The sequence below is a fragment of the Myotis brandtii genome, unplaced genomic scaffold (assembly GCF_000412655.1).
Source record: "Myotis brandtii unplaced genomic scaffold, ASM41265v1 scaffold208, whole genome shotgun sequence".
Lineage (NCBI taxonomy): Eukaryota > Metazoa > Chordata > Mammalia > Chiroptera > Vespertilionidae > Myotis > Myotis brandtii.
In genome coordinates this window covers 3091626-3117236 of record NW_005357764.1, presented here as the reverse complement: position 1 = coordinate 3117236, position 25611 = coordinate 3091626, and the positions used below count along the sequence as shown (strand labels likewise).

General features: G+C 35.9%; 1 protein-coding gene across 1 annotated transcript in view; it reads right to left on the bottom strand.

The window, feature by feature from the left end:
* ADAMTS19 (ADAM metallopeptidase with thrombospondin type 1 motif, 19) overlaps nucleotides 1–25611 on the bottom strand; it is a 178231-nt gene that overhangs the window by 68159 nt on the left and 84461 nt on the right. Inside the window, exons 9-12 of the mRNA XM_005865612.2 lie at nucleotides 24314–24464; nucleotides 12763–12864; nucleotides 6991–7121; nucleotides 5564–5736 (exon numbers count right to left, since the gene is read on the bottom strand). Coding sequence (XP_005865674.1) covers nucleotides 5564–5736; nucleotides 6991–7121; nucleotides 12763–12864; nucleotides 24314–24464 — 557 coding nt within the window. The remainder of the gene's footprint in view (nucleotides 1–5563; nucleotides 5737–6990; nucleotides 7122–12762; nucleotides 12865–24313; nucleotides 24465–25611) is intronic.

The window sequence follows — 25611 nt, the reverse complement described above, 5'->3', positions numbered from 1 at the left end:
TGGAGTTTTTATGAAAGAGAGGAGCAAACCTGATATATGAATAATGTTGACAGGAGTTAATCTAGAAAATTCCACTCACATTCCAAGCAAGACTTCAGATAAAAATCTTTGTATTTCTCCTTTTACAACATATTGTCAATTGGCTGTGCTTGCTTTAGCTTTACAGATGACATAAACATTTGATACCAATCTTCCTTCCTGGAGTATACTCTTGAGATGGTGACATTCTAGTGATCCATTTAACATGCCAGCACTTGGCAGGCAGGCTCTGTCTTGATTTAAGAGACGAACCCTTTCCAAGATATGCATTAAACATGGATATCAGCCAGATTTCAGCACAGAGTATGCAAAACACCTGAATGTTAAAGCCATGCATCATTTTTCTCTAAAAATAAATGTTCTACGGCACTGATGCCTTACATTTAATTCTCCTAGTCACAGATCCATGTACTCCATAACAGTAACAGAAATGGCCACTTGCATTTCAAGGTGTCATATGTTATTAAGACTTAGACTTTTAAACAGAATTTTATATTTCAATTTCTTCCATTGCGCTACAATATATGAAGACTAATTGTTGTGTATTCTATTCATCATACAGACTACTGGATTTGCTTGATGCCTCACTTGTAAAAAATTCATTATAAAAAATGCTAACCTGCTAATTATATAATTATCTGTTATGGATTATTCTGGTGATAAATGTCACTTTATAAGTTAGGAACTTATTCAATTGTGATTTCCAATATCTTTAATACGTCAAACTAACTACCATCCAATTCTGATTTTTTTAACCTGAAGGAAACCTCTTTCCTATCTCTTATTTCACATATGAGTAAACAGGTTTCAAATGAATTTAATATTACCAAATTGTACAGTCAGAGGCAGAGAAAGAATTATCCCTCAAATGATCAGGTAATCACTTTCATGATCTGAATAGTCATCCTGATTATACTTTTACAATGAAAATATATTGTTTATGTATTTCAAATTTATGCAGCAGATATTAATCAAAAGCTTAATAATTGCCAGACTGTACACTAGGCACAGACAATAGAGAGAATACAGACACATTAAATCTGCTACAGCAGGGTGTTTGGGGGGTACTTGGAAGAGGCACATACCGAGTGTGGAGGGTCAAGGGGATTCTTTTTTCTAGAAAACTTGACATGAGCTGAGTCCAAAAAAAAAAATCAGTAGAAGTTTTCAAGGTAAACAAATGGGGAGAGAGAGGTCAAAGCTTGAGAAAGGAAGGGATTATGCCAAGAAACCAGCACGTTTACAGGCCCAGAAATGAGAGCACGAGGCACATGAGGAAGGGAATGGGATCCAGCCGGACTGTGCTGGAGATGACAGAAGGGAGTGAGAGAAGTCAGAGGGGTGGGCCTTGTAGACCAGGTAATAACGTTTGAGATTGGTCCTGAGGGCAGCGGGACTCATGGGAGGGTATTACTTGGCAATGCACCTGAAAAGCCTGTCCTTTCAAAAGGCCAAGCCGCTGAAATGAGGTGGAGGGGCTAGCAGAGGGTGAGCCTACGTCAGAGAGATTGTGCAGAAGCTAAGGAATCCAGGTTAGAGATGGTGCAATTATGAACAAAGATGCTGGCAGTAGGAAGACTTGGACGAGTGAGATTTGATGACTAATTACAGGTGGATGGAGACTGAGGAAGGATTTCGGCTTAGCGTGGTAATGAGGCAGATACTGATTTCATTCTCTGTGAGAGAGCCCAGTAAGAGAAGCACAAGGTGGATTGAAAAAGGAAAGGAACGGGGGGGTGTTCAACTTGGAGCATTTTGAGTTGGACACGAATGGGATTTTGAGATGCCATGCAACAGATGGGTAAGTAGCTAAGGAGATCAGAACAGAGCAATCTAGGTTGGAGATTAATATTTGTGCTCCTTTACATATAGATGATAAATAGAACCTAGTGAGTAAGTAAGATTATCCTAAGGAGAATGTTTAGTGAGAAGACAAGAGGGGCCAAGAGAGACCACTAGAAAATTCCCATTGGACACATCAGTCATTCACCTAATATTTATTCAGTGCCTATTCTGTTCACGTATATTTACAGTGCTAAAGATATAACGTGCACAAAATATGACAACAAGCCCTGCTCTTGCAACTATTAATTGAGGGGCATATAATAAACAAATAAAACATACAAGTATTATGGGAGATGATAAGCTCTGGGAACAACAGAATAAAGAAGAGAAAGGAAAGGCACTGAGTTAATATTTAAGAAAAGACCTGCAGGGGGTGAAAGAAGGGATCAGACCGATATCTGGGGAAAGTAGTTCAGCACAGAAAACATCAACCTCTAAGATATTAAGACAAGAGGGTACCTAACTTATTCAAGAAAGAACAAGGGAGCCTGTGTGAGTGGAAAGGTGTGATGAAGGAACAGTAGAGATGAAGCTAGAAGGTAACAAAAAGCCAGGTAATGGAGGTCCTTATAGGCCATTAGAAGAACTTCGAACTTTCACTCTTGGTGAGTTGTGAAGATACTAGAGGGTTTTGAATGGAAAAATAACATGATATGACTGACATTTTAAATATATCATTCTAGCTGCTATGTCCAGAATGAAGGCAGGGTAAGGGCACAGGCATAAAGTTAGAAGGCCACCGCAATCATCTGGGTGAAAGATAGTGGCTTGCACCAGGATGGCAGTTCTGGATAATGAAAAATGATGAGATTCTGGATGGATTTTATGCAACCTTACTGATATTTTGAATATATAGTAAAAGAGAAAGAAAAGAAAATATGACAACTCCCAGGTTTTTGGTCTAAGTATCTGGAAAGACAGAATAACCAGTTATTGAAGGGATTGTGACATAATTTCTTCTCAACCGAAAAAACAGTATGTTTGGAGCTTGTGTGGTGAAAGAGAACAGGACACGTTTGAGGCAGTAAAACAAGTGAAAGGGATGGAGGCTTTAGATAAAGTAGGAGACAATATCAGGGGGCAGATTAAGGAGGGTCTTGTTGTGCATGTCATGTTGTGTACTTTGGTTTTTACCTGAAGAGTTATGGGAAGCCTCTGAAAGGCTTTAAGGGAGAGATTCAAACGATCAAATCTGCACTTTATATAAAGATCTGGGGCTGCTCTATGAAGAGGGAGTTGAGGCAGAAGAAGAGTGGAAACAGAAAGACTTCTCTGGAGCCACTAGAGTAATCCAAGCAAGAAAGTGTGGAAACTGAAGTGTAGAATAGTGAATGTGGAGATGGAGTGGAGAGAGATTCGGGAAGTAAAATAGATAAGACATGGTGATGGATTGGATGTGTGGGGGAGGAAGATGAAAATATAAGAAAGTCACATCTCTGGCTTGTGCAACTGGTAAGCTGGGATAACCTTCACTGCGATAGGAGACACTAAAGAGGATCAGAACGGACATGGATTGGAAGGGTTAAAATCATGAATTTAGTCTTAAACTTACAGATATCCAAGTAGAAATATCAAGGAGGAACTTGTACAAACAAGTTTGGAGCTCAAAGAAAAATCTGGCTGAAGGCATAACTTCATGAGTTATTTGCATATTTGAAGTCATGGGAATAGATGAGATCACTTCAGAAGAAAATGTAGAGTGAAAACAGAATAGCATCTGGGCTAGTCAGAAAACACCAGCGAGAGCGTAGACATAGAGGTGTTATGTCATGGAAACAAAGGCACATGAGTGCTTCAAGAACCAAAGGGTAGCCAACCACTGGAATGTCTTTGAGAGTTCAAGTATAAAAAGGACTGGAAACCATTTATTAAGTCTAGTTTCTATGAAAGTCCTGACGACATTAGTGTGATTTGCGCTGGTGAAATCCAGATTGAAAAGTCAGGAAACAGAGGGCTGGAAAACAGACAACTCTTCTTTTGAGAAGTGTGTCCATGGGGGGGAGGTGGGGGAGGGAAGAGTGTAAGTGCACCAGCTGGAGGGGGCTATGAGCTTGGAGGGAGGTCTGCAGGTTTTCATGGAGGAGCCCTAAATATGTTTTAAAATCCAGTGTGAAAAATTAGACAAAGCAGATGAAGTGTACTATCAGAGAAAGTAGGGGTAACCAATGAGCCCACTGAAAAGGGAACATGGGGGTGACATCACGGACACGGCTGGAGCCACCGGCTTTGGAAAGGAGGAATGAAGATTGTGCTACATGGCAGAAAGCAGATGGAAGATGGTTAGACTTAGGGGTTTGATAGCAAGAAAATGAGGAGGGAATTATCTGATGGCTACTCCCCGCCAAGAGGTAGCGGAATAATTTGCTCGATTGTTGAGCTGTTCACATTAGTGCTTGTCAGTTCAGTTGCCTACAGGGAGGGAAGGGTTTTTGTCAGATGGGTGCACTGAACCTGATAAACAATGGGGTGTAGGCTACTAACAAGAGCATTGTTGAAATGAGGGAAAGCACAGTCCAAATTGACGAAGGGGGAAACCACAAAAGGAGAGACCAGGGGCAAGTTGGTCAATTAAGACAGAGAATTCCCCACCACTTTTGGTACTGCAGCTCGAACCCGCAGTCCATGGGCCATGGGCAAGAGTTATCGTTCTTAAGAAATAGGCAACATACAATTTTCTTAAAATTCTGATTATGATTAAAGATTTACAGGAAGTTGAAAAAATAGTACAGAGAGATCCCATATACCTTTCACCCAGTTTCTCCCCATGGTTACACTCTGGTAACTACAGAATAGCAAACCCAGGAAATTGGCATTGGTACATGTATGTGTATGATTATATGGCATTTTATCACGTGTAGATTTTTACAACCACCACCACCAAAAATACATTGAACTATTTTTCATCAGCACAATGTTCTACCTCATGCTATCCCTTTACAGTAACATCCCTTCTCTCCCCACTCCCATCCCTAACTCCTGGCAACAGCTAACCTATGTGTTTCCCATCTCTCTAGTTTTATCATTTCAAGAATGTTACATAAATGGAAACATACAGTATGTGACCTTTTGAGGTTGTTTTCTTTTCAATCAGCACAATGCTCTGAAGTAAAAAAGCCATTGCACATATCAGTAATTGGTTCCTTTTATTGCTGCTTAATATGGTCTGCATGTACCTCAGTTTGTGTAAGCATTCAACTATTTAGAACCTTTTTGGTTGTTTACAGTTTTTGGCTGTTGGAAATTAAGCTGCTATAAACATGTGTGTACAAGACATTTTATGATCGTAAATTGTCATTCTTCTGGGATAAATGCACAGGACTAGATTTTCTAAATTATATGATGAGCGTATCTTTAGTTACTGAAGAAGCTGCGGTGCTTGTTTTCAGAGTAGCTGTACATACCATTTTAGATTCCTACCAGCCAAGTCTGACAGACACAGCATCTCCTCATCCTCGCCAGCATTTGGTATTTTCATTCTTTTTTATTTTAGTTGATCTGATTGATGTGTAGAGATATTTTTTAAATATATATTTTTAGCCAGTGCTTGTGGTTGTTTTAGGTCAGTAAAGGCAGAAAAAAATAGAGTATAGAAATACCTAGAATATAACCTGTAAAAATGGCATTTACTATTGTTGTAAACACTTTGCAAACCCAGAGGTGGTGATGTGGTTGGTCATACCTTCATCCATGACAGCTTGCCACTGAAGTACATGCTTTGAGTACGAAGTTCTAACACTATAGGCCTGACATTGCCAGTCTCTGAATCCAGGCAAACCTGCAGGACAAGGTGGATTCTCACATACTCTGTATTGTTTTCTGGGACCATTACAATCCCTTGCTTCAGAACCTAGCCTAGAAAAGATAGTACAAATAATCAATTTTATCTTTTTTTTAGGTTAACTACTAATTTTTTTAAATTAAAAGGCATTATATTAACAAGGTATACCCCTTTATATTAAATCTACTTTTGAAAACGTGGACTCAGTAAATGACTGATAATAGTAGAAAATGCATGTTTTTCTTAAAACTAGGTATTTTTTCCAATCCTTGATCAACTTAGCTTCCAAAATACATGAGAAATAAAAGCCAACTTGCCATGAAAATTAAAGAGAAAGGGCTGAGGCTGGGGCAAAATAGAAAGCCTACAATTCCCATGAAGGAGTTTGTTTATAAGAATTATTAAGAAGATGCTTCTAACATGTTCAGATAAATTTGTTAAAATTGCTTGGGAAGTCATTGGGGCACTGAGCCCACACCAAGAGCTAGCATAAAACTGAAATGACTTTCTCACACTTTCCAGGATCACAGCAGGAATGATGGGCTGGAGCAGAGGATCTCGTCATGCTCCCTATCTGTGCACGTGCTTCGCTTCCTCTGACATTGATTTTGTTCTCACGCCTTCCCTTTCTGAAGTCCTGTCCTCTGCTAGCTCTTCTCAGGGTTCCTTTAAGTGTCAACTTTCTTTTGCTAATGCATTTCTCCCTATTTATTTAACACATTTCATTTGATTTAATCAAGAAACCACCCTGTGTAGGGTTTAAGTGTTTGTTCTTAGAAGGATTGGTCTTATTTTATTCTTTTTCTTTTTTCAATTACAGTTGACATTCAATATTATTTTGTATTGGTTTCAGGTGTTACAGCATAGTGCTTAGACAATCTTATACTTTACAAAGTGGTCCCTCTCCTATTTCCTGTACCCACCTGTCACCATACATAGTTATTACAATATTATTGACTATATTCCCTATGTGCACTGTACATCCCCGTGACTATTTTGTGACTACCAATCTGTATTTCTTAATCCCTTCATCTTTTTCACCCAGTTCCCCAACTCCCCTCCCCTCTGGCAACCATCAGTCTTTTCTGTCCTCTGAGTCGGTTTCTATTTTGTTTGTTTATTTTGCTCTTTAGATTCCACATATAAATGAGATTTTTAAAGGGCGTTTTTACACAAAATAAATAATTTGAGGGACTTGTCAGTTTCCCAAAGTGGAGTAGGGTTTGAGGAGCATCTTTTGCTTTCCAACATGGTTTGTCAGTAAAACCTTTGCATTTCAGAATTAAAGAAAAAACTGCCCTCCCCCAATCCAGGAACTTTGCGTTTACCCAGGACACTTGCGCTCTCGACTGCTGATCCCAGCACTGCAGGTTCGGCTGCAGGGGCTCCACACGCTCCACTCTCCGGCCACATGTCCAGGTGCTGAGGTCCTGCTGGTACATTCTCCAGCCTTACACCACTATTCCAAAAGTTATGTCTTAGGTGAACAAATCAGGGCACAATGGAAAATCATTCACTGGCCTACAGAGTCACTGGGATTGCGATTAAATCAGGTCTACTGGATCCCCAAACACGTGCAATGGAAAAAGACCACCAATCGGTAGGCACTTCCTTATTGTGATGGTAATAGAATGGTCCAGTTCCCCCAGTTCTCATGTCAGATCAAACAGTCTTGTCATGAAAACAGCACACAGCCCAGCCAGTGCTGCTCAGTGGTTGAATGTCACTCATGAACCAAGAAATCTCTGGTGTGATTCCCAGTCAGGGCACATGCCAGGGTTGTCAGCTCGATCCCCAGTAGGGGGCATGCAGAAGGCAGCCGATCAATGATTCTCTTTCATCAATGATATTTCTATATTTCTCTCCCTCTCCCTTCCTCTCTAAAATCAATAAAAATGCATTTAAAAAAAATAAACCCAGCCAACAGACATTTGTACTGCAGCCCTGAGAATTCAGTACTTGTGACAGGGAAAGGTGGAGAGGGAACGTGGGGTTGCACAGGCCAGAAAAGGAAAACTAACACACTCTAAAAACTTGTAACTAAAACGTGATGAACGGAAAAAGCAGAGTCATATATAAGGATGGAAGAAAATAAGACACCAGTGTCCTATAACTAGAGTGAAGCAGACTTTAAACAAATTTAGCAATTTTTATTTGAAATGTCAGTGAATCAGGGTACTCTCCTTATAATTAAAAAATAAGTATTATTTATTTTAGCACTTTCCTGTATGTCTCCCCACCACCCTTTTTGTTAAAGAGTTCCCATCCAATTGAAGCCTTAACATTATAGCAAGTTTTTTTCTGAAAGCTGTTTATTTGAAAAACTTGGGCCATTAGACTTTTTGAAATTCTGTCATTTCATTTCCATTTTTCTGTAACTTATTTAGTGTCTATTTCCTGAGGAAGGTAACTGTGAAAGGAAAAAAAAGAGTGTGCTCCTTCTTTTATATTTACTTTTGCATGAACTTTAAACAAAAGCAGTGAAAGAGGCAGTTCCTGTGTCACTAAGGAATGGCTGCCAGGACTTGGTAGACAGCTTATTATAATTTCTCCTTATTCCAGGGAAATCACATATGTGGTGGTCCTGGCAAACAGGTTCAAGGTAAAAATTAACTGAAGAAAATCATGTTGAGAATAATAAGTAAAGATCAGGAAAATTTAGATTAATGGTTGAGCAACTTGACCCTTTCAGCCCTAAACACTTTTCTGTACCTAAGGGCAACATGATTTATAAGGAATTTTGAGAAAATTAAGAAACACTCTGATTCTCAATTTTCCCATTTCAAAATGAGAATGATAGTCAAACTTATCTACGAGACTTTTTTTCAGGGACTGAATAAAGTGCTAAGTGTAATGCATAGCCCATACTAAAGATTTAATAAAGGTTAGCTATAACAAAAATAAGTTGCATGTTTATCATATTAATGTTATTAATAAGTTTCCAGAAACCTTACCAAAATTCTATTCATGTCTGCTCTTCATTGACCTATGTTTCTTTTAAAATTTATTTTTAATTTTAAAATTTATCTTTGTTGTTGAAAGTATTACAGGTGTCCCTATTTTCCCCATTGACCCCTTCTAACCCACACACCCAATCCCCCTCTTTAACATTTATTTTGAGAATAAGTCTTTAAATGCTGTCTTTAGAAAACTTAGAAACTATGCTACATTATTTTGTTTGAGCCCAGTTAATGCTTTTCTATGTAATAAAATAATTAGTCCCTGCAGATTTTCTCTAATCATGTCAAGTTTTAAATTCACTCACTTTTAGAGTCAAGAAATTTTAAATCCAGGCTTCAAAAAATAAACCTCAACAACTCATATGTATTGATATGCTAAGTCTGTCATTAAAGAAACTGAGATTTTGGATGAAGATTCAAGTCTAAAAATTTCAAGAGGGGAAAAACAGACCCTGTGAAAACATTTAAAGAACTTAATGGTTTTAAGGACCAAACTTAACGGTTTTAATGTTATGTCATTCATGTGGGGCGGGGGAGTGTTCTGAGGAGAAAGCTGTTAAACTTCAATTGGTCAAATTGTTTTGACCTACCTGAAAGGTGTTTATTTTTCCCAGAGTGAATGTCATAGCTCCTTGCCCAGTTAGCAGCAAGCTGATATTAAAAGGATGGTCTAGAGTTCACAGCTGACTAAAAATATTCTAGGAAAGAGCAGGATCTAGACTTGTATGTCATTTCAACTAGACCAAATTGGGCAGATGAAGAGACATGGAAATAGATATGCGAGCCAAATTTGCACACAGAAATCAGAGAAATTTAAAGAAACGTAACACTTAAAGTGCATCACCTTGCAGATAAGCATATCTCGGGGTAAGGCTGTGGAGAACCTGCTTTTGTGTCTTGCAGGTGGAGCTGTACCTCAATGTGAGGCAAGCGTTAAATGTTTTCTTTAAATTATTATACAATATATTGAGTTTGAATGTAAAATGACCCTAATTATGTTTTTTCATAAATTTTCTAGCAGCGTATTTTGTTTCATTTGTATTTTTTAGCCTCAAAAACGATATTACACCTGGTCTAAAAAAAAGGTCAAAATTTGTTTTATCTACTAATTCAGTTTGATTTATGAAAATGTTAAGAGAATGTACTATAGATTCTTTCTGGAATGGCACACGACCTAAAAAATTGACTATATTTCTATTCTCTCAAATTTCTATGCAGATACGTCCAGGAAGCTCATGAAAACAGCGGATGAGAAGAGGTCCAGGAAGATGTCAAAGGAAATACTGTTTTCTAATCAAATCTTCTCATACACACATTATTGGATAAGAGGAAAGGAGAGGAGGAAGGAAGGCAACAAACTCAGTACATACACAAATTTGTTATTATAAGGGTATTACCGTTTTCGTTTTTTTTCACCAAGAATGACCATGGTTGGGGGGGGGGTGTCAATTGGGGGAAAAGGAGACATATGTAAAACTTTAGACAATAAAAAAAAAGAATGACCATGGCAATTTCAAGAATCTCAATTTTAAAAGTATATAAGGAAGATGTATTAAGTAGAATTCTTCAAAATAATCTAAAATTCTAGTAAATTGGTATAGTATTTTGCTTTCCCCTCCCCCAATGCCTAGCAAATATTTTAAGTAAAAAAACCATATATATCTTGTTTCTTACCAAATCATTTATCAACCCTTTAACCTCGGTTCTATAAAAATGTAAATACAGATGACAGTATTATTTAAGAGAAAAGAAGAAAGGAAACGGGCTATTTTTAATTTGGAAAATGCTGTGTATAAATAGTGCATCAGTCCCTATACTCACAACCATTTTGAATCATAAAATTTTGTAGGCGCCTCCTCAATTATGTATTTGTAGGTAAACTAGTTATACAGCTAGATTAACATTACTAGAGTGTCATCATAACTGTTTCTTGGTTTGCAATGTATTGAGCTATAGTGTTTAATGCGAGTTTGCAAGCATTCAAATATTTTAGCACTACAGCACTCAACTGCAGAACCTTGGAAGCTATCTTCATGGTGGCTCCTACAACAGCTGAAACACATGGCCTGAGGAACCAAGAAGTTCATTAGTTACTTCAATACACAAAGTATTACACCAGCACCACTAAAAGCATATCATTAGTGCAATCATAGGGAAATAAAACATTTTACTTTTGAGGAGTTGGAAGAATAAGTTTATTTTAGAGACCTTGAGAATGCAAATTATTCTCATAAATATCAGGAGAAAAATAATAGTAGAAAACCATTTAGACACCAGATTATAAAAAAAGAGCTTTTATATTGCTAAAGAATAACTAAGGAGAATGGGTTCTATGATGTTTGAAGAAATATGGCAGAGTATTTGGTTATCTTTGTTTACTAGTGTTTTTGTGTTTCAGGGATAATGAAAAGTATTGCTGGTGCATAGTTTTATGATTCAAGCAATAAATTACTCAGCACAACACCATAAGGCTTGCCTAATACACACACATTATTGCACTTTTGTGTATAATTTAAAAAATAAAACAAATCCAAATTCTGACTCTCCATATAAGCTCGTAGAAAAACATTTGGCAGAGTATGTGAACAACTGACTGATATTTCACAAAAGTTCCCTTTAAAGAAACCATTTTCTTATTGATTCTATCTAGTGATAAAATATTTATAGTCTTTTAAAAGATATCTGGGACCTAAACAAATTGTACATTTTTCTCTGCTTTTAATTAAAGAAATCAAAGAAGTAATAAATGACTACGTGCTTATTGCAAACAATCCAGAAATGTCTGGAGAAAAGTTATATTCACCTTCACCTCCCGTTGCTTTATTCTCATCCATCAATTCCACTTCTCTCCCAAGAATTAACTACTAATTACAGTTTGAAGTTTATATTTTCAAACTACATACATATAATTTAAATATATATACTATGTGATGTGTATTTACATCTGTATACAAGTTGTTTTTTTCTTAAATCTCAAATGGCATAATAAAGTATCAATTTTTCTGACATGCCTATGTCCTAACCACTGTGTCTTGCAGATATTTTCATGTTAGAACAAATATGACTACTTCATTCTTTTAACAGCTACACTGTAACTATTCTTCTCCTGATAAATATTTTTGTTGTTTCTCATTTCTCACCATTGCAAATTGCATTTACATAAACATCTGTGTGTGTGTTTGTGTACACACTCACATACCAACTTTGTGCACATGTGTAAGCATTTCCTTAGGCAAAATTCTAGAAAGGGAATTGCTCGATTTCCATTCTGTCAGTTTTTCAAATGGATGTGTTTTTAAAGTAGCACTCACTCTACATAACTTAATTTTTTCACTAAGTATTCACCCCAAGTAATCTTTGTTGTTTCTTTTCAAATGTAATAAAAAAAATTCATGTTCTTCAGAGGCAAGGTTTCTGATCTTTTATCTAGAATAAAGTGATAAGCATTCCACTTTCCCTTCATAGAATAAAAATCTAAAAACTATGTCAACTATTGAACTATCTTTTGACTAAATTTACCATAATTATAAATTTATGTGGGATCTACCTCCTTCAGTTTCTTCAAAAGAAAATTAAATTTTCAACAACAGTTATTTTGATTTGGAAATATATACTAATAAATCTCTATAGCCTTATAAAACATGTTAGGTTAAACAACTTATACAGCCAAATGTTTACTAATCCCCAAAATGTCAAATAGAGTATTTCATTTATGATGCTTAAAATGACAAGGAAAAATTATATTCAGTGATTCTCCTGAGACAATATTTTACACCTGAAAGTATTCATCACTTCTGAGAAGTTTTATATGTATGCTATTATTTATGACTGTTATTTCTTACTATTGTTATAGCTAGTAGAAAAAATGAATTCTTTTGAATTCTTTTTTTTGGCAAGGTAATACATATATCTATCTGACTCTCAACATTCTTATAATCAACAACAATAAAAATAATTGCATTGATATTAACAAAATAACCATGGATTTTAAAAAATATGAAAAGTTAAAATGAAAAATAGATGAAATGCTAACATTTTTATATATATTGAAAATATTCCACTAGTGTTAAAATGGACACACATGTAACTGGCAGGAGAAAATTATATTCTAATTAACTCCAGGCAACACCAATGACTTACCTTACCAGTGTCACAGTCAGTTCCATCCATCGGGGGATCCAGCTTGGTTCTGCATTCTTTCTCACCTTCCACCTTGCACCACAACCCTGTGCAGATAACATGCTGAAAACAAGGGCATAATAACTGATAAGGGAACAGTATCTTATTTTTGAGGTTAAATCAATAGTTTTTGAGAAAACTATTTCAATAGAACAGAAGTTATTTGAAAAAAAATATGCTTCAGGTGCTTTTAATATTGAACTTATGACTGAAATAGGATACGGCTTATTTATAGTGATGAGAAGATTGATAAAAACAGAAAATCTGTTTAATATATTTAAGTATTTTTAAATTTCCTTTAATTAAACACAGGAGATCATGCAACATTAAGTAGCTACAATAAGAAAGTGTAAGCTAGAAATCATTATTTATACCACTACATGAACCAGGTTTGGGGAATTAAAATGACTCCTGTCCTAAAGCTGGTGGTTTCCTCTGCTTTATACTTAAATGCCATGGCGAGTGTCATGATTTCATTGTACACCCTTAGCCCTGGACACAATACAGAGCACTCAGTGGGTGTATTTCCATAAATTATCAGTCATTTTACCTCAGTAGGAATGAGTTCTAGATCTCCAGGGTACAATGAACTTTTTCCATGGAAAAGGTGAAAGCAATTAAAAAATAAAAACGATGACTGAGATAAAGCAGCAGAGACAGAAACAATGACAGAAGAGCGCTCCCAGGAAATGCAAGAGGGAGGACCATCAGCTGTAGCGGTGGCCGCCCCAGAGACACAGACAATAACAGGCACAGCTGCCATATCCTTAAGAACTTTCTATTTCTCTAAGATGGCTGGAGTTTTTTAGACAGAAGTATGTTACTAACAAAACTGCATAGAAATATGAAATCCATGAGGAATATTTAAAGGCGATGAAAGCAATCTACAGTGAATGTGATTATGTTGCTACCTATCCAGATATTTGGAGAAGAGGGTGGAAGCGAACAGATCAATAAAGGCAGAAAAGAGGTAAGCGGCAATGGCGGCAACGTGAAAGACAGGGCCATGCAGGGTGAGAAGACCAGTTTGATGGAGGAGGCACACAGTGGAAGGGCGCGTGGACAAGATTTGAAAGATAGAAGAACCAGATCTTGCCAGAAAGGACTAGGGACTGACTCCATGTCTGGAGAGAGAAAAAAGCCACTTAGCAGTTGACCATCAGGTTAAGATAAAAAGGCTATTTTAGGAGGTTTACTCTGATGGTGGTGTTCAAAACAGCCTAAAAACTATGGCAGCTCTAGCTGGTTTGCTCAGTGGAAAGCATCAGCCCAAGGTCTGAAGGGTTGCAGGTTCGATTCTGGTCAAGGACATGTACCTTGGTTGCAGGCTTAATCCTTGGCCCTGGTCAGCACGTGCAGGAGGCAACCAATCGATGTGTCTCTCTCATATTGATGTTTCTCTCTATGTCTTCCCCTCCCTTCCACTCTCTCTCTAACAATCAATAGAAAAATATCCTCGGTTAAGAATTAACAAAAAAACAAACAAAAAACATGGCAAAGTTCAAATTAATTTATGACCCAAATCTGGGAAAGATATATTTAAGCTAATATTTTAAACAGGTCTGTTACAACTCTAACAATGGATTTGTCACAAGCCCCAAAATATTCTTTTCCTACTCTTTCTTTATTTAAATATTTTGATTTCTGAAATGTTTGTAAGATCTTAAAAATTCAACAGTCAATGCAACAGTGTGATATCTTTTATTTATGTTGCTTTATCTGTTATGACAGATAGTTTTCTGCTTCAAAATATTTTATACAAGTCTATTTTGTATGCTTTTATTTGCACATATCATTCATCAAAAAATTCATCCAGAAACTCATTTTTAAAAATCCCTAAATCAAATCTGTACAATATGTTAGACCAGCTGCTCTCAACCTGTGGGTCGCGACCCCTTTGGGGGTCAAACGACCCTTTCACAGGGTCGCCTAAGGCCATCGGGAAACACATATAAAATTATATATTGTTTTTGTGATTAATCACTATGCTCTAATTATGTTCGATTTGTAACAATGAAATCGGGGGTCACCACAACATGAGGAACTGTATTAAAGGGTCGCAGCATTAGGAAGGTTGAGAACCACTGTGTTAGACCCTTGAAAATAAAGAGAGGTTAATTGTTTGATGGACTTTTGTGGACACATTTCTATTGGAATTAACAGATCTCTAACCTGAGAATTTTAGTTCCTAAAAGTTTTTTCTTCCTCCTGCTAAGACCTTTCTGTTAAGGATGTTTTCTAATCATGGGGTCAACTGTTGAATTTTCTGCCAAGGAAGAGTGTTGCTTTACTTACATTCAATAAAGCTTAGTTGTGTGAAAACATGAATTATTTCAGTCAATTCATTAGTTAACCAGTGCACACTGAATTAAAAAGCCAATCTTCTGTTCTGTAGTTTTAGGATAATACTTGCCTGTTGAACACTGTTGGTGGTCTGCATTCTGACCTTCCACCATTATCTACTATTCAAAACAGCAGGTACTTTAATTGATTTCCACTTGAGGCACGGAGAGCATGAAAGCAAACTTGGCCGCTTTTCAAGATAAGCACAGTCGTGTAGAATAAATCTCTCCAAGAGGAGATCTCTTTACCCTTTCTGTTCTGCAGGCCTAGGGATCTTACGGTAAGGAAATCACAGCCTCGTTTTTAAAAGTAACTCATATTCAAAATTGCAAGCCCAACTGTCTAAAGGAAAGCAAGAAAATGTTGCAGAAATCTGTCTTTCTCCATCAGTGGACTATCTCAGACGTGTGCTATTAGAGCTTTGTAATATCAAGCCCTTTCTTAAGATAATGAGGGGCAGGGTAGGGTATTTTGTTAGAACCAAACACTCTCCATATGTTACACAAGTCAGAGTTGAATTTTTTTGTCAAGTTCATTGTTGGAACCATTTAATATGTCAATTAAGAAAAGAACTTTCAAGCTTAAAATGCTTTGCGTAGGAATCCAGAACAGAAATGTATAACTCAGCATTTCCTAGCAAACTAATAAAAATAATACAATATCCCCTTTTTTTGTTCTTCCATAACAAGAAAAGACCATTAAAAGCACATAGTATGAATTTGGATGTTTATCTTAAGTAGGCTTTTTAAATGTTTACATGAAAATAATATATGTTTTAAAACAAATAATTTAAATGGAAGATTAATTGCTCATATATAAATATCATAAAATTTATCCTCAAAGATAACCTATAACTATGTCTTCCTTTATAGCAAATAGTTCCATTAAGATGTTCTGAAATTTATGTTAAAATAAAAAAGTTAAGTGCATATACGTGAAAGAAATGATTAAATCTTGAACATGTAACTCTTCGTTCTTCCACAGATTATCTTCCAAAATACAATTTCAATAACTTAAACTTTTGATTGAAAATGTAATTCAGTATAGGATGATATTTTCAAAAACAGTGTTTTCCATTACAGAACACTTTAGTATCATTAAAAATGAAAGAAAGGAAGAAAGAGAAAGAGGTATTTTTAAAAATTGAAAAAAAAGACTCAAAAGGAATAATAAAAAGCTGAAATCTATTCCTTATAAATACTAAATAAAATTGAAAATTAGCAAGAAAAGAGAAGGCAAAAACAAACACTACTAGTAATAAAAAATGAAGTCATAACAACAGACAATGTAATGTTTAAACAGAAATAGGACGAGGTTCATGACAATAAACTTGACAACTTACATAAAATGAAAGAATGTTGTTTCTTTAAAAAAAAAAAAAAAGCTTACTAAAATGGTCCCAAGAATCAATAGAAAAGAATCAGTTTTGTAACCATATGATAGTTAAAACTGATTGTTAAAAATCTCACAAAGAATACATCTGGCCCCAAAACTAACAATCTTGCAAGAAACTTAAACTCTCAATTTACATAAGCTCTCTAGAGGAAAGAAAAAGTGGAATACTTCTAAACACACTTTATGATATCCAAGCCAGAAGGGATTGTAAAAGAAAGTTAAAATAGTCATCTACTTCATTACTAACTTAAATTTAAATATGTTAAACAAATGTTAACATACTGAGTCCAGCAATGCATAAAAAATGCCATGTGCCATGACCAAGTTGACTTTTTCCTTAGAAAACAAGGTTACTGCAACACTAGAGATTTGATTAATGTAATCAAGCACATCAGTAACTTTGAAATCTATGATTTTGATGTCTATGAGTACAAAGTATGCGATGCAATTCAACATCCATTAAAACATTCATTTAAAAAAATCTCAGTAAATGAGCCATTGAAGGAACTGTCTTCATGATTAATGGACATTTATGAAAATCTTCAGCAAACATCATAAAAAAACAGTGAAATGTTGAAAGTTTTCTTTTAAGATTAGGAAAATGACAAAGATGGCATCTTGATACCAACATTAGGAAGTGAATACATAATATATCAAAAATGGCAAGAGGAAAAAAACTGTCATTATAGACTCCTCAATTTAGCTAAAATTTTATTTAAAACTAAAGGTTAAATAAAGACTCTCAGGAAACAAAACTGAGTGTTTACTACCAACAGAACTGCCCAAAAGGAATTTCAAAATGATGTACTTCAAGAAGAAATATGATCTGATAGGAAAGGACTAAAAAGCAATGTGAGCAAAGAGAGTGATAAAAATGAGGATAATTCTATATAAACATTGACTACATAAAGCAACAATAATTGGATTTCAGCCATCATTATAAACCTTCCTTTTAGTAGGAGAAATACTAGAAATCTAGCTCACTTTTATCTCAAAACTTTATCCCTTTACAAAGGATATTTGGCTGCTAACAGTTAAATAAGTTTGTCTTTCCTTTTACCTCCCGACTCCACACACTTCAAGATTGCTAGTGGCAGAAGTTAATAGACATGGGAAGAAAAATGTAGACTATGCCAAACGAACAAATGAAGTAGCAAGTTGCAATAGAGCACATCAGAAAGTGTTAAAAAAAAAAAGAATCAAGGTGTGGCCCTGGCCCGGTAGCTCAGTTGGTTAGAGCATTGCCCAATATGCCAAGGTTGTGGGTTCGATCCCAGTCAGGGCACATACAAGAATCAACCAATGAATGCATAAATACGTGAAACAACAAATCTCTCTCAAATCAATCAACAAATAAAAAAGTGAAGGAGTAAGAGAAAATTTAGAGAAAAGAGAACTATCACTACCTAGTTAATAAAGTCCCAAAGAATAAAAAATGGGAAGAAACTATTAAAAATATTTGAAAGAAAAATGATCCAGAATTCCTTCATATGAAAGAGCTAGATATAAAGATCCCCCTTCTGGAACGGGGGAGTAAGATCCCAGAAGACAAATCCTTCTGTAAATAACCACCATAAACAAAAAGCAACTTCCTGGTGGTTCTGGAGAATGATAAAAGCAGGTGTATTTTTTAGGGAGCTGAAGGTGTGGCACAATTGAGTTCACCATCTTTGCAGCTTTGACCTAATAGTGGCTTATGCTCATGGTATGACATTTGGTGGCTAAAGCAACAGTAAAGACAGAAACTGGGCCCGGCCAATGTGGCCCAGTGGTTGAGCATTGCCTCATGAACCAAGAGGTCATTGGTTTGATTCCCGGTCAGGGCACATACCCAGGTTGCAGGCTCAATAACCAGTAGGGGGCATGCGGGAGGCAGCCGATCAGTGATGTTTCTCTCTGATCAATGTTTCTATCTCTCTATCCCTCTCCCTTCCTCGCTCTCTAAAAATCAATAAAAACATTTTTAAAAAAAAAAACTGAAGGGACAATCCTAAAAGGTAAAGAGATAGAGAAGCCTAAATCTTTAGCTAGCACTCAACCCATACAGATATGAGACATGCTCCAATAGCTGAGATAAGGGAAGAGTGAACTTATCCAAGATATGAGTAGCTGTACACTGTAGGTAGGACAAAGTTTCCAGTTTGAATCGAACAAACTTAATTGCCTCTAAAAACAAAACTTTTTGGAGGAATAAAAGAAAATCCAGAGCATCTGTAAAAGGGATCGGCCAAATTTTTTGGTACAGTGCCAAATAGTATATATGTTAGGTTTGTGGGCCATATGGACTCTGTTACAACTATTAGACACTGTCATTGTAGCTTGAAGGCTGCCAAAGAGAACATGTGGACAAATAGGGGTGACTATTTTCTAGTAAAACTTTATTTATAAAAATAGCTAGTTCCTAAGCCAGTTTATAATAATTCAATCAGTTAATATATAATGTATTAAAGTATTAATATTTCAGAATAAAAACATTGCTATATAAATAATCTCACAAACATTGCACAATTGTTCAGAGTAGCCTTACTCATAACAGCTGACATCCCAGATGTCTATGAAGAGGTGAATTGATAAACAAAATAGTTTATCTACCAGTGGAACATGATTTAGCAAGGAAAAAAACCAATTACTGATATACATAAAAACATATAAAGAATGTATGACTTCTGAATGCAGAGGAAATTTGGTTTCTCCAATTGAAAGTAGAAAGGAGAAAAGGGGGAAAATGGCATAAAATGAAACACAAAAATAAAATAGGTTGACAATAAAAATCCTAAAAAACACACACTAATTTCGTAGCCCAGCTGGCATAGCTCAGTGGTTGAGTGTCGACCTATAAACCAGGAGGCCATGGTTCGATTCCTGGTCAGGGCACATGTCCGAATTGTGGGCTCAATCCCCAGTGTGGGATGTGCAGGAGGCAGCCTATCAATGATTTTCTCTCATCACTGATGTTTCTATTTCTCTCTCCCTCTCCCTTCCCCTCGGAAATCAATAAAAACATATATATTTTTAAATACCACTAATTACAATAAACATAAAAATGTTAAATCAGTTGATTAAAAATTTGAAAGAACTATAACTTGGTTTAAACAGAAAAATATAAAATCTAGCAATAGCTTTTCTCTAGTAGACATACCTATTTAGCCATATCAATATCCTTATTTATATTTATATCTGGAAAGGTTGAAGAGAAAGTATGAAAATATTAGCCAGGGTGGTGATTTTAGTGCCAGACAAAAATGTTTTAAGGCATAAATCATTTTTTTAAAAAATGGAAAAGGAAAAACAAATCAAGCAGATGAAAAAACTTTAAATGTGCATGTACCTTGTAATGCAACTCAACATATATGAGAAAAAACTGTCAGAATTACAGGGACAAATAAATAAATAAATAAAGTTGGGTATTTTAATATATATATATTTTATTGATTTTTTACAGAGAGAAAGGGAGAGGGATAGAGAGTTAGAAACATCGATCAGTTGCCTCCTGCACACTCTCTACTGGGGATGTGCCCGCAACCAAGGTACATGCCCTTGACCGGAATCGAACCTGGGACCCTTCAGTCCGCAGGCTGACTCTCTATCCACTGAGCCAAACCGGTTAGGGCAAAGTTGGGTATTTTAATACCTGCTTGTTAGTTACTGATAGATCAATCAAACTAAAATAAGCAAACAAATAGATATTTTGAATAATAATATTAATATGTTTCATCTAAGATCTAGTGACAGATAATGAACTTTAAAGAACACTCACATCCTTTCAAGTACACAGAGAACAAATACTAAAATTTATCATATATTACATTAAACAGAAAACTTCAATAAATTTTAAAGGATTGGCATCATACAGACGACTTCATCTTATTGCAGTGCAACAAAGTAGATGTATTTAATAAAAGGTATCTTTTAAAAATCCAAAACGTCTTTAATTCTAAAGCAATACGTAAGCTGAAAGAAAATGAATGTACCCTGTGAAATTTAATTGCAGAGTATGGAAGAAGGAAAACAAAACAAAAACAGCATAATCCATGAGAAAATTTGATGGATTTAACCACCTCAAATTAAAAGACAGAGAATACTATACAAAGTTAAGACACAAATGACACTGTTTAAAATAAGGAATTCTCACCTAGACTATAGAAATAACTGCAAATCAGCAAGAAAAGTATAAAATAGAAAAATTGGCAAAAATGAAAATAGGCAATTTACAAAGAAAGAGACTTAAAAAATAAAAGCCTATGTCCATAAAAAGTCGTGGGGAAAAAAATAGTTCTGAGGAAAGAAATTAAAGAGCTAGATTATCCAGTAAAATAAGCTGCCATCAAACTCATGTGCTCATAGACCGTAGCATTAAGACTCAAAGGGTAAGATGAACCTTTGATTAGATGGCCAAACAGGCTGAATCAATTCCTGTTGATTCCAATCAAACCCACCATAACTTTACAGATCTTATAGGAAGGAAGGACTTTATAAAATCTACAACTTCAATCTCGACAACATGATTTATCAATTAGGCTGTTTGAATTGCCCAAATAACTACTAGCCATCGAGGGCAATTTCATGTTAAGCCTTTTTAAGTCCAAATTCCTGTTGACCCTGCAGTTTCACAATGCCAACTCACAGTGACTCAGTCTTCTAGAATTCTTCATAGGATACCTTAACTCACTGCCAGCCTGTTCAAGGAATCAAATGAGAGGTTTTAGAAGTCCTACATATTTTGATGTATCAAGTTGGTATTAGAGAAATGGAAAATGAACTTTCTACGTAACTTTTTTAAGTCGCCATATAATTCAATTACACTAGAAAGTTTTCTAGACAATGTAGTATGTATACAATTCACAAGGTGCCTGTCCAAAAGCAAAGGCAGAGCCTTAAGTTTCCCGGAGGTCTTCAATTATTTTAGCACACTTCCTTACTACTCAAAAAAATGTAACTTTTGTGTGGCCACTTCTTACTGTTTCTAGGGAAACATCCATACATCTGTGTTCTCAGCTAGGCTATTACAGGCAGCTATTATAATGACTTGATGCAGTTGGAGCTGGCTCAGCCATAAGATGCCAGATGGCCTAGAGGCACCAGAGCTCAGGAACAAGGATATCCAAGAAGTTAGCATATTAATGCAGAAGAGTGAGCTATTATTGCTGGGGGTCAAGATGTTTCTCAAGCATCTTTACAGCTATGTTTTCGGGTAAATTTATCATTAATTAGATCAGCATGTATGTAATGTTGGAGTCACTAGTGCTTGTGTATAAATGTTTACAAGTATGGAAGAGCAATATGTAATTTAAATACTATAGACCAACTGCCACAGTCTCTAACATTTTACCAGAAACACACGTTGAAAAGTTGCTACGAATCCTCATTCCATGCAGCTTGATAGTTATTTATAACTGGAGATGGAATGGTGGTAAGGACTCCTGATTAACATGCATAAGCTGTGAAACATAAGTTGTCTGACCTTATCCATTGGTTTTTATGTAGTCATAAATTAATATTTTATTGAATTATGTATTACTGAATTTAATGAATTAATTAATTTGGTTAAATTAGTATTTTAGAAGGTTATTTTCACATTATCTTGTCATATACCCACAAGTCTGGAAAATATTGTGGGTTCAGTTCCAAACCACTGCAATAAAACAAATCACAGGGTAAGAGATCAACCGAAGGACTTGTACGCATGCATATGAGCATAACCAATGGACATAAGACACTGGGGGGTAGGGGAAGCCAGGGGATTGTCAAGGGTGGGGGAAAAAAAGGACACATATGTAATACCCTTTGTAATACTTTAAGCAATAAAAAAAAATAAGTAAATAAATAAATAAATAAGTAAATAAATAAAACAAATCACAATTTCTTTGGTTTCCCAGGGCATACAAAATTCATTTTTATACTATACTGTAGTCTATTAATTGTGTAATTTCATCATGTCTAAAACACAATGTAATTAAAAGTGCTTTAATACTGAAATATGCTAACCATCTTCTGAGCCTAATGGAAAAGTGGCACTGATAGACTTGTTCTACACAGGATTGACACAAACCTGTAAAGCGCAATAAAGGGAAGCACAATAAAATGAGGTACGTCTGTAGCTAAGAATCAACTATCTGAGTGAAAATTTAGAATTACTATTCCATCACTCAACTGATTCATTTATTCACTTAACAAATACTTATTGAGCACTCTCTTTAGTGCCAGAGGTACAGTGACAACTCCTTTGATGTTATGGACTTTCCTTCTAGGAGATTTCTTTTGTGTAAAGTCTAGATGGCAGGTTGGTAGGTGCAATAATTCCACGTGTATCCACTTGAAGGTATATGTGTGTGTCTTAACAAGCAGAACTAATAACTATTTCCTCCAATATTTTTGTTATACCTCCTGCCACTGTCTATCCTGTACCTACTTACATGTCTACTTGGATTTCTAATAAGCATCTTAAGCTTAAAACATAGTCAAAACTCCATTCCAAGGTATTCTGCTTTCCATTTCCTCTTGTCATAGTCCCCCCAAGATAAATGCATGGCTTGCTATCACACCCTTCAAATCTCTAAACAAGGGCTGGGGAACCTTATTTCTGCCAAGGGCCATTTGGATATTTATAACATTATTCACAGGCCATACAAAATTATCAGCATAAAAACTAGCCTGCTATATTTGGTCAAGCATGTCATTGACTAACCCCTACGGCCTTGGCAGGTCCTGACCAAATGATTGGGCAGCCTTACATGGCCCTCGGGCCAGACATTCCCCACCCCTGCAGTGTCACCTTTTACAGGAAGCCTTCCCAGATCACCCTATATAAAACAGCACCATTCCTATGCTCCCATCCAGGTTGTATTCCCGATACTTCTTCCCTGAGTTTATACTTCTCTAAAACACTTACCCCAACTGACATATTATATATATTAGCTCTCTGTCTGTTTCCCCAACTAAAATGTATGCTCCATGAAGGTGGGGGTCTTTGTCTCCTGCTGTGTTATTAGTGCACAGAGCAGTGTCTGGAAAGTAGTTGGAACTCAATAAATATTTGTCAGATCAGAGACTGAATTTGTAAGTAACCTCTTCAACGACTCTATTTATTTATCTCTCTACCTACCTAGTTCCTACACTTTACATGCTGCACTAATTTGGGATCAAAATGAAGATTTTCAAGGTTAGTACAGAATAAGATTTTGAAATCACACAAGTCCAACCTCTTAGCTCTAAGAGTCTCTAAAATCATCTGTAACCATGTCAACAATAAAAATAAATAAATAAAAAACAATATTTCCACTTCTCATAGTGGAGTGTGGCTTAGAAGGAAAAGTTTTAACGACGGTCATTCCTTATTAATTAAATGCCCACACCTTATTTCTATCAGCGCCAAAGTGCTCAGGGAAAAATGCAGAAAACTTCTCTTAGAGCAGTGGTTCTCAACCTTGGCTGCACATTAGAATCACCTGGGAATCTTTTTAAAATCCTGATTTCTGGGCCTCATCCTTTGGAAATTGTTTCTTTGTTACTAATGTTGTGGCCCCACCCCATAACAAAGAAACAGAATTTCCGGAGGATGAGGCCCAGAAATCAGGATTTTAAAAAGATTCCCAGGTGATTCTAATGTGCAGCCAAGGTTGAGAACCACTGTCTTAGAAAATCCTGCTTTCTAAGATTGGGGTGATTTTGAGCCACAAACTCTAAAATAAAGTCATCTTCCCCTCCTCTAATCAATAAGTCTAAACAATGAATGCGAACGTACACTTTACAAATCCCACCTGGATACAACCCTTACCTGCATCTCTTGACAAAAGGAAGCCAGTGGCCCAAAAAGAATCTGACATTGCTCGTCAGCGGTGTATGTCATCCCTGGCAACTTGGAGGGGACCATCACGGAATTGACACTCTGGGGATTTGTCTGTAGCAAGCAGTTACTGGCCTTTGACCTGACAATATGCAGATATGTGTAAAATTTTGAATTTACTGTAAAAAGTTGTTATCATTAGCATGCAACAGGAAATAGTTCATAAGATGAAAAATATGGTCTGACATTTATTTATAAGCATTTCCATTTAAGATAATCCTAATAATGATAATAATGTTCAAGATAACAGAATTTTTTGGATTAACTCAGCTAATCTACATAACACTGAGATGGCTTTACTATTTTACACATTTATAAGATGACGAGAGAAGCGCAGACTCAGAAATTAGCTTGTCCAAAAGCAATGTGTGAAGGTAAAAAATTAACTACATTCAGGGATTTAAAGAATCTATAGAAAGCATTCTCTAGTGAGTATGCATAGTACAAATATGTTTGTGCTTGACACTATAATACAATTCCATTTACGAGGTGACATTTAATTTTATCATAATCCTGATTCATGTGAGGGCAGCCAAACAAAATCACACATGTTCCCATGTTCCTTAGAAACCCATTAGGGCTGCTGCTACAGTGACCTAGTGTGTTCATATGACATGCTCAGAGCGCTGTGGCTATACCATCACAACAAAGAGCGTGCACAGAATATATTGTACATATTTCAGAGCAGAATTATGGCAATGTAATACATGTTTTAGTAGATTTAGCAGAAAACATAGGCTTTCTAATTTAAATGGTATGTAAAAATGAATTAAATTTCTCAGTGCAGTAAAATTAGCTAACTAGGTGTTTCTATATTTCTTACTTAGACTTTTGGATACTTTAAGCAACCCTCTCTTACTACTTTTGCTCACTGTTTCAGCTGCTTCTTTTATGATCAAAAGGATAATTAAAGAACATAGGCTTTAAAATGAAAATTAAAATAATAATAATATTTTTCACTTATTTTTCCAACCAGGTGAAAGCTACATGTTACTGCTGTTGAAGGTGGAAAGGAGGAGAATCGAGGACTGTTTGTAATGATGAAAACTATGCAGTAATGAAAAAAAGAGTCAGAGTGCAGAAGCATCTCAATGAAAAGGTGCAGCTTTGGTTAAAGTGGTGCCTTGTGATGACAAGAGATGTGCTGAGTGATGAGCAATGAGAATGTTCCCACTGCGAAATTCTGAAGAGGGAATTAGAGACTGTCACAGATTTTTTAAATCCTTATA